Source organism: Callorhinus ursinus, unplaced genomic scaffold, assembly GCF_003265705.2.
Source record: "Callorhinus ursinus isolate GAN/ISIS: 27379988/994484 unplaced genomic scaffold, GSC_fseal_2.0 scaffold54, whole genome shotgun sequence".
Classification (NCBI taxonomy): Eukaryota; Metazoa; Chordata; class Mammalia; order Carnivora; family Otariidae; genus Callorhinus; species Callorhinus ursinus.
The window spans coordinates 7,111,405-7,131,294 of record NW_027397116.1 but is presented as its reverse complement, the minus strand read 5'-3'; the positions used below and the strand labels follow the sequence as shown (position 1 = coordinate 7,131,294).

The window sequence follows — 19,890 nt, the reverse complement described above, 5'->3', positions numbered from 1 at the left end:
AGAAATGACAGTTTAAAATCAGATACAGAAAGAATTTTTTTCGGAAAAAATAATTTACTTCATGTATTTGTGCCTGTTATACCCTTTAAACAAACAAGGAAACCTAAAACTCAAACAAGGTCTTTTAAGTGATCAGTGGTGAAGTTAGGAGTAAAACTGTCTAAATTGTTTCTAGTTATTGATGCCTGATCAATTAATTCATGTTGATAAATTGGTTTCTATGCAGTTATTTTTATATATGGAGATTTTTTTTGTATTCCTTGTTCCAGCCTCTGTATGATAATGAAAGTTACAGACTTGCTTTTAAATACACTGTGTTGTCAAAATGTTTTATCTTAATCTACATTTTGTGATCCATCAGGTGATTCTGGACAAGGATTGAGAACATGGATCAAGCAGGTTTTAAATCAAGAGTTAACATTCCAACACATAAAAATTATTTATCCAACAGCTCCTCCCAGGTATGCAGTAATAATTTATCTCACTGCTCAGTATAACTGTGGCATAAAATTATATAAATAGATGTACTAGCTAAATGTTCTTTAAACTTAATTCTGTATTTAAAGTTATTTTGAATTGGGGTACCTTTTCTTCTAGAACCTTTTTTTCCCCCCAATTCCGCAATTGGGCCAAGTTTTGCGAGGCAGATAATTTCTTCCCTCTTTGTAAAGCATTCCCTGAAGCTCTTAACTTAAACTTTGTCCTAAGCACACCTACAGAACTCTGCTTCCTGTGGCCCTGCAGATTGCTCATCTTTCAAATTCTCTTTTCCCTTTGTTTACCCCAAAAAGAAACTAATAGCTCTCAACAAGTATAAGCTTTCTAATTTAGTTATGCCAGAGTTCAAAATCTCTGGCAAAGGGTTTTGTGGCATGCTTTCTACACTTAAAAAGATTTAGAAACAATGTTAAGCTTTTTGAATCAGTAAACCATAATAGGAATATGGAATTGACTACTTAATAAATATTTAGATTATACAACCGGTAGATGTGTTTAACAAAATGCACAATCATGAGATTGGTATAGTTTTGAAGTCATACTGCTTTTTGTAATTATTTAGTTAGCATCTGCATAGGCTTTTATCCTGAGCACATGCTTAAACTGGGGTTTGCAAATACTTTTTTGGGTAACCAAAATTATGTTCTCTGAGCTATGCATCCCACTCTGATTTCCCATGATCTGTTCTTGATTTATTCTTATTAATTATACTGTGTGCTTATGCAAAGGCATTTTGTTTTTATTTTTCTATTAACTTAGTGTTAAGGAGAATCAGAACCAGAACTTCAAGGACCTTTTTATGTATAATTAAGATTTTACTTACTGCAATTGATAGAATTGAAAGAGGTAGAACAATAAAATGATAATTTTGTTGTAAAATTTAAGATTCAAAAAAGTTATTATTTTTATATAATTTTAGAGGAGTTTAGTAGTTTGGTAGTGCAAATAAAAGACCTACTGACCAAGGGGTTAATTTTGTGTTGTAAGTTGAATGTCTTTGAAATGTCAAAAGAGCTTGTCATTGCTGTTGGTTTTTAGGGTAAGTGAAGTTTGGAAGGAGAAAGACAGTGGTATTCCTATGGAGATGGGAAAGAGAAGTTCATTTCAGCCTAAATATAATCATAATTGTCTGACTAAATTGAATGGAAGATCATTGGAAATAGATTCTAGAATTAATGCTTTCAGCTTATGAATTTTATATCATCGCCAGTTTTTTTAACTATGTTAATCACATACATTACATCATTAGTTTTTGATGTAGTGCTCCATGATTGTTTGCATATAACACCCAGTGCTCCATTCAGTACATTGCCAGTTTTGATATGTGTTCCAGACCAGTGAATCTCAAACTTTAGGCCCTGAGAATCCAAAAATCTCCATGTGCACTCAGTATTATTTGTGGGTGCTGTTGTGTTTAAGTAAAATATAAAAGCACTGAAATATTTCACTGAATTCATGGTAACTTTTTGGTATTATATATTTTCATCGTCAATACCTATTTGAACACACCATCAAACATTTTAGACCATGCTAACCAATGAATATAATATGAGCCACGTATGTAAAGTTAAGTGTTCCTGACACCACATTAAAAAAAGAAAAACAAACAAGTAAATTAATTTTAATAATATATTTTATTTAACCCATTATATCCAAAATATTATCATTTCAACATGTAATGTTGAATCAGTATAAAATCAATATAAATCAATATAAAATTATTAAAGTGATAATTACATTCTTTTATTCATTCTGAATCTTTGAAATCTGGTATATATTTCACATGTGCAGCATATCTCCATTTGGATGCTGATTGATCGATTAGATTTATATTAAATAAATAATTATTTCCTCAAAGAAAACAAAACACTAATTTGAAAAGATAGATGCACTCCTCTGTTTATTATTGCAGTGTTATTCACAATAACCAAGATATGGAAGCAACCGAAGTGCCATCAATAAATGAACAGATAAAGATGTGGTGCGTGTGTGTGTGTGTGTACACACACACACACACAGGAGTATTACTCAGCCATAAAAAAGAATGAGATCTTGCCATGTGCAACAAGGTGGATGGACCTAGAGGTATTATGCTAAGTGAAGTAAGTCAGAGAAAGACAAATACCACGTGATCTCACTTATATGTGGAATGTAAAACAACGAACAAACAAAGAAACCAAAAAACAGATTCTAAAATACAAAGAACAAACTGATGGTTGCCAGAGGGGAGGTGGGTGGGGGATGGGTGAAGCAGATAAATGGGATTAAGAGGTACAAATTTACAGTAATAAAATAAGCCACAGAGATGAAGAGTAGAGCATAAGGAATATAGTCAATAATGTTAACAACATTTGACAGATGGTGACTACATTTATCAGTGGTGAGCACTGAGTAATGTATAGAATTGTTGAAGCATGTTGTATACCTGCAACTAATGTAACACTGTATGTTACTTATACTTCAATAAAAAAATGACATTAAATAAAAGTAAAAGTTAAGTACCTGGTTAAACTAGGTACATTTTTAAAATGCTCTATAGCTCCACGTGGCTAGGAGTTACCATTTTGGGCTGTGTAATTTTAGACTTTTAAAAGGAGGTCCCATACATTTATAGTATGTCAGGGATGACTATCCTAGATCAAATCATTTTTACTTAGATTTCACATGGGTTTTAGTGCTTGAACTTGTAAGATTTTTTTTTAAATGATGAGACGATTTATTTTTTTTTTAATTTTTTTTATTGTTATGTTAATCACCATATATTACATCATTAGTTTTTGATGCAGTGTTCCATGATTCATTGTTTGTTCATAACACCCAGTGCACCATGCAAAACGTGCCCTCCTCAATACCCATCACCAGGCTAACCCATCCCCCCACCCCCCTACCCTCTAGAACCCTCAGTTTGTTTTTCAGAGTCCATCATCTCTCATGGTTCGTAAATGATGAGACGATTTAAATGGTTAGTTCTCAAGCAAGGATGATTCTTCCTCTGAGAACATTTGCAATGTTGGGAGACATTTTTGTTTGTCACAGCGGGCTGGGGAAGCAGCATAAGAGGCTCCCAGCAGCTAGTGGGTAGAAGCCTGGGATGCTGCTCAGCATCCTACACTGCTCAGGACAGCCCCCGCAACAGACCGTTATCCAGCCCCAAAGCACAGTGGTGCCTAGGCTGGGAAACCCTGCTTTAAAATTACACCTCTATTCCCACACATACCAGATGATTAGTATCTTGGTTCTCTGTTAGGGAAAAAAAAATGTTACAGTGTGGTCAGCTGTTTATATTTTAGAAAAACAAATCTCTGAGGTAATTAAAGTATGAATAGCATCATTGTCTTTGAATCGATACAAAAAGAAGTTGAGATTGCACCTAAGAACAGGTCTTTATGTACTAGGCTTTCTTTATTTTTAGATTTAATTACTCTAGGTCAGAAACATTAAATACAAAAGTCCACTTTCCTTCAGAATTTACTCTTGAGAGCATGGGATTGTGAAGCTTTGCTTCCCAGTTTTCACTGGTTCTAAGATTCCTAAAATGAAGAAATAAAAACCTCACAATTGAATAAACTTTGCAGTTTCCCATTCAAGAACTCAAGGGCTTTTCAAAAATTTTCAGAAACGGTGTATACATGTGTTTTTACTATAAGTAAGATCTACAGATCTGCGTCATGGGATATTACATCTCAGACCTCTATCTTTGATTAGAGGCATCAAATAAGAGAGTGAAATGAAATGCATGTAATTAAGGATAATAATGCCAGTTAATTTTCTGTCAACATAACAATTCAAGTAAGTTTGTAAAATGTTTATTGTTTTCAAACATAAGTACCAGAGCCCTCAACTGACCTAGCAAAGTTATTTTGTGTCACTTATGCAGCAAGTTTTACATTCTGTAGCTCTGCTGTATTTCATTGGTCCTTTTGCACATTGGAAATCAAATGTCACTGACCAAGGATTACCAATGGCTCCAGACCTTTGGATTTTATGATCTTCTAAATGTCAGAAGGGATCTTATAACAGGCAAGTATAACAAGCAAGAACTGGTTCAGCATTTTATTATATTAGAAAATCTATTTCAACATTACTGTGAAATCATTTTTCTTTTGTTCCATGAATAGTGCAGAAATCAGCAAGTCTTACTTCCAGATGTCTTTGACTCTTCAGAACAATTAGAAACTGTATTTAATATGTAATTTAAAATTACAAGATCTGAACTGTTTTCATTCAAATATGAACCATATCTCTATTGACTGAGGATTTTTTCCATCTTAGTTCATCTTACATCTCATTGTAGTTTTGGTATATGCTCTTTCCTTTCTGTTTTAATGTATTTCCAGATTATTTTTACTTAAGCACATGGGCATTCAAGGCATTGAATTGAAGACACTAGATAGTGTTTACAATTCAATAATATTTTATTCTCGGGTGCCTGGGTGGCTCAGTTGTTGAGCGTCTGCCTTCGGCTCGGGTCATGATCCCAGGATCCTGGGATCGAGTCCCACATCGGGCTCCCTTCTCAGGGGTAGGCCTGCTTCTCCCTCTCCCACTCCCGCTGCTTATGTTCCTGCTCTCCCTGTCTCTATCTCTGTCAAATAAATAAATAAAATCTTTGAAAAAAAAATTTTATTCTCTTGTCCTATTGAAATTGGTGATGATACTTCCTTAATTTCGTGGCAAATTAAATGTGATACATTTTAAGGGTTTTCATATTTTTAGACCTAATTTTCTGTCCCACAAATGATCATTTCTTAGTTTTTTCCCATTAAATTATGTTTGGTAGTTATGTATTATGACTCTTGTTCACCATCTGGCCTCTTCAGTATGCCTTTTCCAGACTATTCAATCAGTCCACCCCTAATGCCCTCAGATTTTAGAACTATTAGTGGTGATTTTATATAAATATAGTTAATAAAAATTTGTCCTAGAGGAACAACATTTTGGAAATCTTTTGCATTTTTCTAACTAAAAGTAAAAACTTGAGTAAACCACAAGTATCATAAAAAGTAGATGGCCACTGTTAAAACCATCATCCTATCTTTAATATCTTTAATGTCTTATTTGTTTATTTAGTTTTGCAAATGTGAGTTCATACTAAACATACAATTATAAATTCTGCCTTTTTTTCACTTAATACTGTATTTGATGATTTTCTATAACAATTTCTCATTGAAATATAGAAAACTTTTAATAGCTATAGAATATTCTTCTAAAATTTATTCTCTTGTAGACTGTTTTAGTTTTTATCCTCAGTTTATCCCTATATATCTATCTATTTACCCTATTTCTGATTTTCCTTCAGGAAAAATTCCTAGAAAGTACTCAGAGGCCTTATAGTCAGTTCCTTTTTGTTTAGGGGATTAGCTCTTCTAAATTGTTTTCTAAGAATGGACAGTTTGCATTATTACTAGCAGTGTATCAGGATACCCATTTCACTGAACACTTACTAGCATTAATTTATTTTTAAAAGTTTCTCATTTTATTTCTGAGGCTCTCTAAGGGTTATCTATCAGTTATCAAACAAACAGTGTTTTCAGTATAACTAATTCACCCTAGCAGTTTACTAATCTAATGTGTTTAGGTAAACATAGATAGATGATTTTTTTCCTTGTACACTCAGAATTCTTTAAATATTTTTTCTTCATCACAAAATCGTTGCCTTTACAATGAGATCTACTTTATAATTTAACAGCCTCTAAAAGATAACAGACTGAGAAGAAAAATACAAAGTATCAAAACAGGAACAGAGTACTAATTTGTTGGATTATTTCTAAGTTTAGTTAATGGATATAAGGTTTGGAAATATGTATAGTTACATTTATGTTTTATTCATTTTCGTGCCATTTATATTTAAGTGTATTATATGTTAATAAAAGTAAAAGTTATGTGATACATATCCAGAGTGACAAATATAGTAATATATAAGCAATAAATTCATTTGTTATTCCTTCTGATTACTTTGAATCAGCAATCTGATATGTGCTATACAATGTGCAATCTTTGAGAAACCAGTACTTCAGTTAAGGAGGAAAAGTGAAGACTTTTAGAAGTATGTCATCTAATTCTTATTTAAAATAAAATTGTGAAGTCCGTTAATGAAGACTTTATCAGTTCTGGGGTCTTAATTTTCACATGTCTAAAATGAACAGATGGGACTAGATTTCCAAAATCCTTTAGTCATTAACTTTTTGAATTTTAGGTCACTTCAGATTTTATGGAGTATAAATAAGAACCAGTAATGTAATACTCTTCTTTTTTTGCCACACTGTTGGACCAATAGGTCAGGGAAATATCCAAGATATCATATTGTTCAGTAGGCTATTGAAGATAGATAGAATTATTGTGGTACAGTGGTTAAGAATATCTTTGGATTAGGCAGGCCTGGGTTTGAAGCTAGATTTCTCTACTTAAGTCCTGTAAGATCTTGAGCAAGGTATTTCACCTCTCTATTGGTGTCCCAATTTCCTGAAGTGCAAACTGGAAGTAATAATTGTATCTACTTCAAAGAGTTGTCATGAGAATATATGATGTTATTGAATATATATGTAAATTCCTCAGCATGATGACTGACATAAAATAAGCACTGAATAACTGTTAGTTATTAATAGTAATCTGTGATATCCTTGTGGGCAGATGTAGGAATATTATCCAGAGAATTAATTGCTGATAATCCTTGAAGAAATTTCCCAGACCTATGTGTGTGGGTTGTTATTTCCAAGGAATATTTGGGCTAGCAGTTTTATTTTCATATACATGAGTTTTATTTTCACACTGTTCAAATTTCCAGACGATGTAAAGCTGGGAAAAATAATGAATATATTGAATAACAAAATGGAAGTCTGAAATGATCTGATCATCTAGAGTAGGGTCAGCAAACTACAGCCTGTGGGTTAAATATGGCCAACCACCTATTCTTACAAATAAAGTTTTATTGGAATACAGCCACACTCTATCATTTACATATTATCTGTGGTTGCTTTTGTGCTACAAAACGGAGTTCAGTAGTTGCCAAAGAGACTATATGGTCCACAGAGCCTAAAATATTTACTCTGTGGCTTTTACAGAAAACGTTTGCTGACCCCTGGTCTAACGCAGTAGCTTTCAGAATTTTTAAACTCCAGCTCACGATGGGCTATATATTTTACTTGCTGATCCTGTACATACATTTCAGTGATTATTACCGATGCTAGAGTATAGGGTTGCCAGCTTTATTTAGCAAGTAAAGAAACAATATCTGGAACATATTTATACTAAAAAAAGTATTTATTGTTTATCTGAAATTAAAATTTAACTGGTGTCCTGTATTTTATCTGCAACTGCATCTGGTTGTTACCCCCAGAGAGTTTGATTTAATTGGCTTGGGATGTGGCCAAGGCAGAAAGATTTTTAAAAGCTTCATTTCTGATTCTCGTAGGCAGCCAGAGGTGAGATCCACTGGTCTAGCAATCATAAAAGTCTGAACTAGGTCACTGTGGTGGAAATGTAATACAAGCATTCAATTCAAGAGAGATTCACACAGCAGAGACTGGGAAGAATTGAAAATTAGAGGAAAGGAAAAGGTGGTGATGTTAAGGTAGGGAATCTATGACAATATTGTACATGCAGTGATTGAACATGCAATGTGTTTTGTTTGGGGCATTTTAAATTTAATACACTGGCCCAATGTTCATGAGTCAGCACCCAATTGGAAGGATTTTTTTTTTTTTTTTTAGCTTTACAGTTAATTGAAAAATTGGAATTTTAAACTGGAAGATAATTGTTTTTAAAATACACTGTTCCCAATAAGAATCATCTGGGATATAATTAAAATGTGGATTTTTAGGTTACAATCTCTTAGATTCTGATTGAGTAAGTATGAGATAGAGCTCATAATTTGCAATTTAAGGAGCACCACTTCTCATGTAGGTAGATTAAAGTATCTGTCAACCATTTGTACTCAAGTATACCAGCATATTTATATTAAAAAAATTACAGAATCTTCCTTCCCACCTCTGAAAATGGAAGCAGATTTCGGATGTGATCTGGCTCCTTGCATTTTCTGCATCAAAATTTGAGAGCTCTTACTTTGGAAAATATAGGTTAATTTGAAATGGGGTTTTATATATAAAAACATTTTTGCAGGAGGTAACTTTCTATTTTAATTTTTTTAATTTTTATTTAAATTCAGTTAACATTATTATTGGAGATAACTTTTTAAATGTCTTTATTATTTACATGCTTGAGATTATTAGAGATAGTAATTTTAAGTTTGGAAAAAGGTACTAATCAAAAAGCAAAAGGAGGGGAAAAGATATCCTATATAAACAGTAAACATAGGAAAGCTGACATACTATATTATTATTAAATAAAGTATATTTCAGGGTATTACCAGAGATAAAAATGAACAGTTATAAGCTAAAAGTAGATATTAAAGAAGAAGACTTTATAATACTGCTTATAAGCACATGCAGAGAAAACTGACAGAACTAAAGGGAGAAGTAGACTGATCTACAATCATAGTTGAAGATTTTAATACTCATTCGTCAGGATCTAATAGGACAATTTAGAAAAAGAATGGCTAAGCAGATATAAAATTTGATTAGTGTCTTGAACATTGATATTTATAGAACTCTATACAAAAAAAGCTTGTAGGACAGTCACCAAGAGATTATATAGAAGGAAGACCATACTATAAGTACCAGTGAGTATCAAAAGACTGAGATTGTACAGAATATTTTCTGTGACAAGGATGGAATGAAATTAGAAATCAATAGCAATAAGATATCTAGAATACTCCCAAATAATTTGGAAATTAACAACATATTTCTAAATATGAAATTAAAGAATATCAGCACAAATCCTAAAGGCAGTAAAGGGAACTATCATGAACAACTTTATGCTAATAAAGTTGAACAATTAGAGAAAAGATACAAATTCCATGAGAAACACAAATGACCAAAACTGACATAAAAATACAATAAAAATCAGAATACCCTCATTATAAAAGAAATTGAATTCATTATCAGAACCTTCACACAAGCAACCTTCAGGTCCACTTAATTCCACTAGTAAATTTTATTGAACATCGAAGTAAGAAACAACACAAACTCAGGAAATAGGAGCATTTCCTAACACATATTAAGAGACCAGTATAACCCTGATAACAAAACTTTACAAAGACATTGAAGAAAACTACAAATCAATACCCTCATAAACATACATGTAAAATTCCTTCACAGAACACTAGCAAATCAAATTCAGCTACATATAAAATGGATAATACATTATGACCAGATGGAGTTTATCCCAGGAATGAAAAGTTAGCTTAACATTTGAAAATCCATCAGTGTAATCACTGTGTTAACAAAACGAAAGATTAAAAAACATGTTTATTTCAAAGGATACAGAAAAAGTATTTAACCAGTTCATAAAGAAAACTCTCCACTAATTAGGTAAAGAATGAAATTTTCTCAACATAATAAAAGGTGCATAGATAAAAACTTGTATAACATCATATTTAAATGGTGAGATACTGAATACTTCCCCTCAAAGATTACAGAGAAGGAGGTCCTTTTTTTTAAAGTTTTTTTTATTTGAGAGAGAGAGCGCGAGTGGGGTGAGGGGCAGAGGGAGAAGCAGATTCCCTGCTGAGCTGGGAGCCCTGACGCTGGGCCAGAGGAGGTCCTTGATTCTGTTCAACAATGTATGGAAGTTCAAACAAGTGCAGTAAGGCAAGATGATGAAATAAAAAGAATAAAGGTTGAAGAGGAGAATGTAACAGTGCCTTTATTCCCAGATGATATGACTGTTTACACAAAGATCATAAGGAATCTACTAAATAACTACTAGAATTAGTGAATTTAGGAAGACAACAGGATGCAGGAACAAGATGCTAAAACGCATTTTTATGTACTTACAACAAATAATAGTATAGTATGTCTTTTTTTCATCTTTTTGCTTTTAGCCAATCTATATCATTATATTTAAAGTGGGTTTCTTAAAGACATCATGTATTTGAGCTTTGTTTTTTCTCTTTAACCAATGTGGTGGTTTCTTTTAAGTGATTTGTTTAGACCATTTACATTTAATGTAGTCAGTGATAATGTTTGACTTTAAGTCTACAGCTTTTTCTTCCTCTTTCTCCCTGTGCTGTCTTCTTTATGGATAATTTGAATTTTGTTAATATTCCATTTCAACTGTGTATTTTTATTTTTTCCCAATTGTTCTAGGAATTACAAGATGTATATCAAACCTTTCACCTAGTTAGATTTTTACTTGACATGAAATGTAGGAAGCACACAACCATATAGTTACCTTTATCTCCCCCCCCGTTATGCTTGTCATATGTATTTCATTTACATATATTGAAAACCCTGTCAAAACACAGTTATAATTTTTGTTTTCAATAGTCATACATATTTTGAAGAGCTTAAGAAGAGAACAATAGTCTGTTATATTTACCAAGTTGTGGTCTATTACGGCATGTCAGTATGTTTTGATTAAAGTGTAAATTGCCATTTTGACTATAAGGTATTCCTTTTCCTCAACCCTATTTAATAGATGTTTTTAATCAGCTAAGTTAGGGGTATATTAAGTAAAAGTCGGCAGTTAACTTGCTGTGTTGATTTAAATGGAAAATATTGCTTCATTTTTTTCATTATTAATTTGAACTCTATTTAATTGAAGTGCTCAATAAAGATTTTTGTTTCTAACGCATACTTTAGTTGTATTTGTAATTAGAGGTTTTCTTGGTTTGGGCTTACTATTAGAATTTCCATTTTAAAAATAATAGCAATTTTTTAACAAGCCAATTAATAACTTATATGATGATATAAATTGCTCTCATTGTTTTGAAAAATTCTAGCAGTCATAAGATTTGCATAGTGCCTCTACTTTTTGATTACTGTTTTTCCAGGGAAATGTATGTTTATATTTTTTATTAAATGTATTCCAGAACAGGGTTAGGTATTTTAGATTTAGGTGTAGATAATAATGGATTCATTTTTACTCTGTCACTTGAAATTCGATTCCTATCTGAAGCACAATATTAGGAGATCACTCTCCTGATACCAATAGATCTGTACTTCAAGTACACTTCACTGGTAAGGAACGTACTAAAAACAGCTATTTTGAAGAAATAGTTTTACTTATTTGGTAATTATTTTAAATAGCACAGTTAAATACCTATTTGTATGTAAAAACTTTTCTTAGAAACGTTTTTTTTAAGCAACAAAAAAATTTGACCTTTTCCTAGAAATCGCGATACGGATTTTACACAAATTAAAGTCAAAAGATATTCAGAGCAAAATAGACCAATATTAGATAATTCTCTTATTTCCAGCTGACCCAAATTATTCCCAGTGACACAAATGATTATTGACATTCATCATTCAACAAATACTTGTTCTTGGCACTGAGGGTATTGCTGTGGAAAAGAATCAATGGAAAATATAAGAGCAACTAAATATATTCATTTCAAATAGTGATACATTCTGTTAAGACAGGTAAGTAGAATAATGGAATAGAAAGAGAGAGAGAGAGAGAGTGTATGTGTGTGTGTGTTTTAGGGTGGAGGGGAGATACACTTTAAATTGTAGGGTCAAAGAAGACCTCCCTAAGGAGGGAACATTTGAGCTGAGACCTAAATGATCGATGGAAGCCCCACCATGCAGAAGTGTGACACAGAGCATTCCAGGTAGAGAGAATATCAGATGCAAAGCCCCTACATCAATAATGAGGCTGTCCTGTTTGAAGAAAAACAAGAGGGAAATGTGCCTGGACCTGGTGATTGCTGGGGAGGTTCTATGAAATGACACAGAGGTAGACTGGAGCCACGTGATGTTATCTTAAAGGTTATGAATGACCTTTTGATTTTATGACTTTCAGAGAACACAGATCAAAACAGAACTTGGTATCAAGCTGAATGTCAACTCTTTTGTTTTTTAGCCTTGGACATTTTATTCCAGCTTAATATTTTACCAGTGTGTTTGATTGATTGATTGACTTAGGAGCCACACAGATGTTCTTTACCAAGCATATTTATTTATTGTGGTAATGTCTGAGCTGTTTTATACTAGCTAATAAAGTGATTTATTTGAGGGAAAAGGTGAATGAGTATAACATGTGTGCCAGTTTGTTTAGCTGTTTTAGAAAAGTCTTATTTTTATGCTTTCTTTAAAGGTTATTCTAACATACTAAGAGAATTATGCATTCTTGATTATGTTTTCTTAGCAAGTTCTAAATTATTCTTTGTCTCATTAAATTTTCCCAGTTATCTCTTTTGAACAAATTGTAATTCTCTTAGAGAATTGAGAGAACAAAAAACTCCTATCTATCTATATTTGTGAAATTTACTTCGGGAATCCACCTCCATGGAGCATCTATGTCTGATTAAGTAAGGCACTGTCAAAGACAAAAAGTTAAGTGAGTGTCATTTTTTTCTATTAATGGCTGAGTTCCCAGAATGATTCAGATTTTAGCCTATGATATCATCCTTATTTAAGTGTTTAGACAGGGAAATAAATACTTACAGAAATAGCAGAATAAAATCAAGAGGGAAGTAGAAATAACTCAAAAGAGTAACAGTCTAATTCAGGCTTTAGAGTGAATGCTGTATATTCAGTTTTCATTCAGAACATTGAGATTTCGTTGACAAATGCAGTTTGGGATTTCATTTTGTCTGACACTGACATTAATACCAGTAGAAAGCACCTGCTTTCATTTTCAGAGTACTTTAAGAAAGTTAATCCTGAGAAAGGGATTCTGGGAGATGGGAGGCTTGAATGCTTTCTGTGTTCTCTCCCCTTCTGATTCCAATTTATTTACCTCTCTTGAGCCAAGCAGCTTCTGAGGTCAGAAGGCCCTCAGGAATGAGGGAGAAAGTAGGTTCTGTGGAGTCCTAGTAGAAATCTGATGCAGAATTTTATCTCCTCTGTACCCTTTGAAAGCCTGGAAAACAATGCAAGAGAGGCCCCATATGAATGTGGCAGATCCTAGGAAGAGCTCAGTCTGCAAAAATCTTCCTTCCTCTCAGTTTTATGTCATAAAATGTTAATTCCCAAACAATAATGCAATATTAGTTAAAATTCCACAAGGACTTTTAAGGAGAATTCTTTGAAATTATTTTTAAATTACTAAATATGCAATTAATTTCTTAGATAAAAACTAATGGATGCCTGAGAATAGGGAGGACGAGTCTGAAAAATAGATTGGTTTTGATGATGTTAGAGAGTAACTAACATTACTCAACTTTAGAACACACTTTAAAGCCACTTCAGTACCATCAATATCATCCTAACATAAGGATAGATAAATACCTAAGTAGAACAAAATAGAACCTTTGTCAGCCAGAGTTCTTCACCTGAATCACAGAGCTCAGGGATCTCAGGAAATGATTTCGTTGTTTTCTTGATTTCCCCAAGGATAATACAGAACTAGTACCATTCTAGATGCATTGGAGAGAAGTCCATTTATTGTATATAGTGTATGTGTTAGGCATTAGGGCTTCATTCTTTCACAGAATCTAGGTTGAGAGAGACTAGATTAACTCAGAACTATAAAATTAAATATAGGGTGAAGATGGAATTTCACCTTTGTGAAAGATTTTTTTTTCTTTTAGTAATAATAGTATGAACACAATTGACTATCCATATGGGAGAAGATGAACTTGAACCCTTATGGCACTTCATGTATGAAAAAAATTCCAGGAAATTTCATGACTTAAATCTAAAAATGAAAGCAAAAATCTTAGAAATTTTTGAGTTCCACATGTAAAAATGTATGGATTAGGAAGAGCATCTTAAATCAGTAGACCTAGAAATTTTAGTTGCTTTTTCTTTTAAGGACAAATTATATCAAATGCAATGTCTTTTCTCTAATTTTTTGAAAAGACACCATAAATACATAATGTCAATATGTAAAAATAGATGTTAAAGAATACTTGAAATACAAATGACAACTATTTAAGTGTCAATTATAGACCACGTGCTCTTCTAAACTAATGGGAAAACAAAACCACAATAGAAAAAAATAGAAAATGATACAGGTAGGTAATTCTGTTCATGTAGAGCTCTAGAACAGGAAACACTTTCTATAGTGATAAAAATCACTCCATGGTTGCCTAGGATAGTGAATGGGAATTGCCTGCAAAGGGGCAGGGTGGAATTTTCTGAAGTAAAGGGAATGTTCTGTGTCATTGTGGAGATGATTATATTGGCAGGTCTTGGACCTATATATTTAAATGTGTACTTTTATGTATGTATGCTTCAAGAAAGTTGATTTAAAACTATAGTTGATACCCTTAAATGCTAATATTTTAAAAGGATGTTAGCACCTATTGCTGTTAGGGCTGTGGACAAAAGGATGTTCTCTTTTCTTGCACAAAAGTGAATTTTTATAGCCTTAATGGTGGCAACTTTGAAACATCTAATAAGATAAAAATTAATATCTTTCCAGTAGTCCTGTTTCTTAGACTGTTCCATAGGAATAAAAGTCCCAGTACATAAAAACATGTATGCAAATATGTTTAATGCAGCACCATTCTTAGTGGCTAAAACCTGTGTACCAAATAAATGTCCATTAGTAGGGGAATGGCTGATGAAACTGTGGGACATATTTATCATATGGTATTATATAACCATTTAAAAGGATGGGTTCAATCTGTATCAGGAAGAATATCCATAAGTTACTGTTAAGGGAGAAAAACATGAGGCATATAAGGAAAGCAAATAGGCTATTTCGTTTTTTAAAAGGAAATAGTGCTCTAAAAAAAATCCTATAAAGATGGCATGTTTTAATGTATGTGCAAAAAAAACACAAAAAACAGAAAAATTCAAGGATATATTCCAGATCCTAAACACAGCTTACCTAGTGTGAAAGGCAGGATGGGGGAGGGGGAGAAGAGAGGAGCAATGGAGAGGAGGAGTGGTGCACACAACACGACTTATCTGAAAAACATCAAAACAACACACATATAATTTCCCATCTTTGCAGAATATCATATATCTTCATAAACCAGAAGAAAAGTTAGGTTTTTATGTCCTGTCTTACAGGGGATATTCAAAATATACATTCAAATTTTAGAAAGATGTTGCAAAGTAATGTTTATAACATTCTTCTATTTTAGTAAATAAACAAGATCCTCTGTAGATGAGCTCTTATTTTCAGATTGCTTTCAGTTTCTCTTAGAAACTTTCCAAATATAATCCTCTTGATTTCCAGGCATCAAAAGTGGATGTCCATTTATGTTGGAGTGGTATGATCAATGCAGAAAGATTAGTTCTGCTCTCTCCAGTATCACTCCTTTGGTCCCATAGAGTGGATGCTACTCAAGGGCAGATCTGCACAGATTGTGGAGTCTTTTGATAACAGTGCATGAGAGAATAAGAATTGAATATTTCTAGCTCTTGGGGTGTGCTGAAGTTCCAGTTGGTTGTTCCAGGTGGAGAACATTTGGTTTTCCCTAGAGCACATATAGGAAGGCACTGTCAGGTCTCAGTTGGTGTCGTTCAGCCCTCTTTTTTTCCCCTTCTACCTGTACATTTTATACTTTTATTTCACTGACTCTGGAGGGTGAGAGTATACAACTAACTCTGAGATGGTCCAAGTGGTAAATATAGGAGGAATTCTGCATCTGTGATCATCCCTGGTTTAGATTTCTTTGAAATTATGATGGGTACTTTTAGCACTGGTTGTGTTTTCCAGGGCTTTCTTGCACAGGACATAAATCCTGTTTTCACTGTCATGTAAAGGGAAAGCATACTTTGCCACGTGGAAAACAGTTTTTTTGATTGAACCCTCTTATCCCTCATCTTTGGGAAACCTTCTCTGTGTTTATCTTCTGTATCCTGCTATACCTCTATGTTTGTTTACAGGAATGTCTAAGGTTGTTTTCATTCCCCTTCATTAACCTTTACCAACATCGGACATGAACACAGGAACCCTTAACCCCATTGTAATTGGTTAAAACAGAATATTTGTAATACCTTGCCATATACACACACTCACTCACTTTAACAGAGCATTCCAGAGTAGGAATATACAGTGAATGGGTGAAGATTCACTAATACTATAACCATCTCACCTCATATGTAAATATAAAGCATCTTGTAAGATCAGTTTTGTTCAACAGAGCACCCAGTTCAGAGCATCTTATCACATAAAACGTAAGTCCCAACGAGGCACCCAGTTTGAGACCCAAATGATGCAAACAGTATGGATAGCTGTTTGATAAGTGCTTCCAAAGATTATTTGTACCCCATTAAATTCTCATTTCAAGGTCCCTGAGAAGACCAAAAAAAAAAAAAAAAAAATAGAAGTTCTAACTCTTGATTAAAAAAAAAAATTGAGCCCTCATTCTAAGGATCATCTGGATGTGATTAAGAAAGCTCTTAAAATATTAACTCATCTTTTCATACTTAAGTGCTACAAGTTAACCACCTTTTAAAAGCATTTTGGTGAATCATTTTTTTCCCCTCTTGAGATATTAAACTTTTTGCGGGGACAAACATTATTCAGTTGGTTATGAATACTAAAATATTGATCCTACATTAAGGGGGGGAAGGGACTAACGTAAATCAAAACAGAAATTGAAAAAAAAATGGTAGACCTGATCAGTCATTTAAATTGAGCAGAAAAAAATAAACACGTGTACACTATGTATATTAATTATATAATTATATGTTATACATATATAATTCCTTTTTCATGGGAATTCTCTGGAGAATTTATGAATCTGAAAAGATGGAGAGAAATAGGGAAAGATGATGAGTTGGCATTAGGAAATGTTAATGGAATCAGTGTAAGTATAAGCAAGTAAGTTAATGCAATATGCATGAGACTGCTTTCAATATGAACTCTTTATAAAACTTGGAGGAAATTGAGATTATTCAACACAGTAGTGTTTTAGAAATTGAAACATCCATTTTAATAACATTCCCTTTTCCTTTGTTTTCTTTTTGGTTTTGTTTGTTTGTTTTGGTTTTAAACAGGCCATATACTCCTATGAAAGGAGGAATCTCCAGTGTATGGTTTGACCGACTTAAAATATCTAATGACTGCCCAGAACACCTTGAATCAATCAATGTAATGTGTCAGGTGCTTACTGATTTGATTGATGATGAAGTAAAAAGTGGGATCAAGAAGAATAGAATATTAGTAGGTAAGACCTTTAAATGTTGGTAATTTAAGTTTCTTTCAATTTCGTCTATTTCAGTACATTGAACTTTACTTGGAATATTATTTAGAAACACTTGTATATCACTTGATGTGTTCATAGTTTCAAATAAGAGTTTACATAATAAGGGTTTCAAAAATGTTAAACAACAGCTCATGAAACCTTAATTTATTTTCTTTCTGATAGTAACATAATTTGAGAATTCCATGCTCAAATTTCAATTAAGAGATTTTTCACTTCAGTTTTTAAAATATTTTATTTTAGTTAGCTTAAGTTTTATAAATATGTTTAAACTATTGCCATGATTAAGGTAGTATACGCAGTCAAAATGTAATATAAAATCCATGAAAAGTAAACTCTTCAGACTTAGTATCACAGGAGTAGGGCATTTATAAACTCCTTTTAAACATACCTTCAGCAATTCCTGTTTCCAAGAAAATATAAAGTACCTTTAGATAAGCTGTTTATTCTACTTAATGCCCTTTTCTTTCTCTGTAATCATTAAATACATAAACTATTAAAATCTCTATTTCTATAATACATAGGAAAATGAGATTGGCTGGGTAGGATGTGGACGGTACAGGACATATTTTGGTGAAGGAGTTTTATTTTCAAATACAACTATTCAATTTATAATGAGTTGTATTTAATGATGAAATTATAAAGCAAATTAGCTATCTCTATCATACTCTAAATAACATTAAAATGCACACTGAGATCTCGTATAGACAAGATTTGGGTAAATTAATAAACTTCCTTTGTGTTTATTGAAGTACTGAACTAGTCATTCAGTTGAGAGGCAGTATAATAATACATTGAATAAAATCCATTCTCTTCTGGCTTGCCTTCAACTTCTACTTTTGTTAGTTAAAAGCAGTGTGCACTCAAGCCCAGCAACATTCCCTTTCTGGTCCTCTGTTTCAACATTAAATGGAGAACAACAACAACAAAAAAAGTAGGAATAACAGTACAAAGTCTGTTTTACTGGGAGGCGATGTTTGTGAAATACATGGCTCATTCTGGATTTCAAAGCCCATGATTGTCCCATTCAGTTAACCAAACAATTTTAAGACTTCTAATACATATTGTCAGATTCCTTTCACGAAAAAATTGTACCTATTGATACTTCTACCACCCCTATTACACTGTCCATCATATTAAATCCTCACTGAATAATATTGTCTTGAAAAAAAATTTGCTAAAAATAAGGTAAATTTGTACTTAATTTGTTATTTTCCTTCTAATTTTGTTATATTTTAACACAGGAAAGCTTTTCTTAGTTGTCTATTGGTCTTTCTTCTTACAATTTTTCTTTTCCAAATAAGGTCTCAGTTTAAGAAAGTCTCTAAAACTTGGGTAAATATTCAAATAGATTTTCTACTCGTTTTCTATAATGTGATTTATTTTTTTTTACATGTAATTTTTGGTTCATCTGGAATTTATTTTGCTTTCTTTTTACCATGTCATGGAAGTATTATTTTCTGAAGTACCAAGAGAACCTTGTTAAAACATCATCTTATTTATAAAGCATTCAGTAATATACTCAGTATTTTATCAAAACTCCATTGAATTTATAACAACAAAATTTCTTTTTGGTAGCTTTGTAGATGATTACATTATAAAATGATAAAACTTGAAATTTATGACAAAGCCATGTTAAAATATTAAAATATTTACATATTATATTATTTTATGAATATAAAAAGCTAGGAAAGAAGGTATTTTTTTAGAATTTGTGAGTTGAGCTAACTTCTATAAGAAAGCCTCTTTCCTCATTTGAGATGTGAAAGAAAGTGCAGATGCAAGGTAGTTTGTTCTTGTTACCTGTATTGTTAGTTATTTAACTAGTCAATGAACATAAATCTTCAGGAACAGTTCTGTAGCATTAAACATGTACCCCAAACTACACATGATCCTTGACCTCTTATACTATGACAAAACATTAGTTATATTACCTCCTTTTTTTTTTTAAAGATTTTATTTATTTATTTGAGAGAGAGAGAGAATGAGAGAGAGAGAGCACCAGAGGGAAGAGGGTCAGAGGGAGAAGCAGACTCCCTGCTGAGCAGGGAGCCCGATGCAGGACTCAATCCCGGGACTCCAGGATCATGACCTGAGCCGAAGGCAGTCGCTTAACCACCTGAGCCACCCAGGCGCCCAATATTACCTCCTTTTTTGTGTATGGGATTCTTTACATAGGTTAACTCTTAGTGCAGAGAGGAAGTAGCATTCCTGTCCTGTGG

At 32.8% G+C, this 19,890-nt stretch overlaps 1 protein-coding gene across 1 annotated transcript in view; it reads left to right on the top strand.

Moving 5' to 3' along the window:
• Nucleotides 1–19,890, top strand: part of LYPLAL1 (lysophospholipase like 1) — a 35,042-nt gene that overhangs the window by 4,865 nt on the left and 10,287 nt on the right. Inside the window, exons 2-3 of the mRNA XM_025892084.2 lie at nucleotides 362–461; nucleotides 17,463–17,632. Of these exons, the coding sequence (XP_025747869.1) occupies nucleotides 362–461; nucleotides 17,463–17,632 (270 nt within the window). The remainder of the gene's footprint in view (nucleotides 1–361; nucleotides 462–17,462; nucleotides 17,633–19,890) is intronic.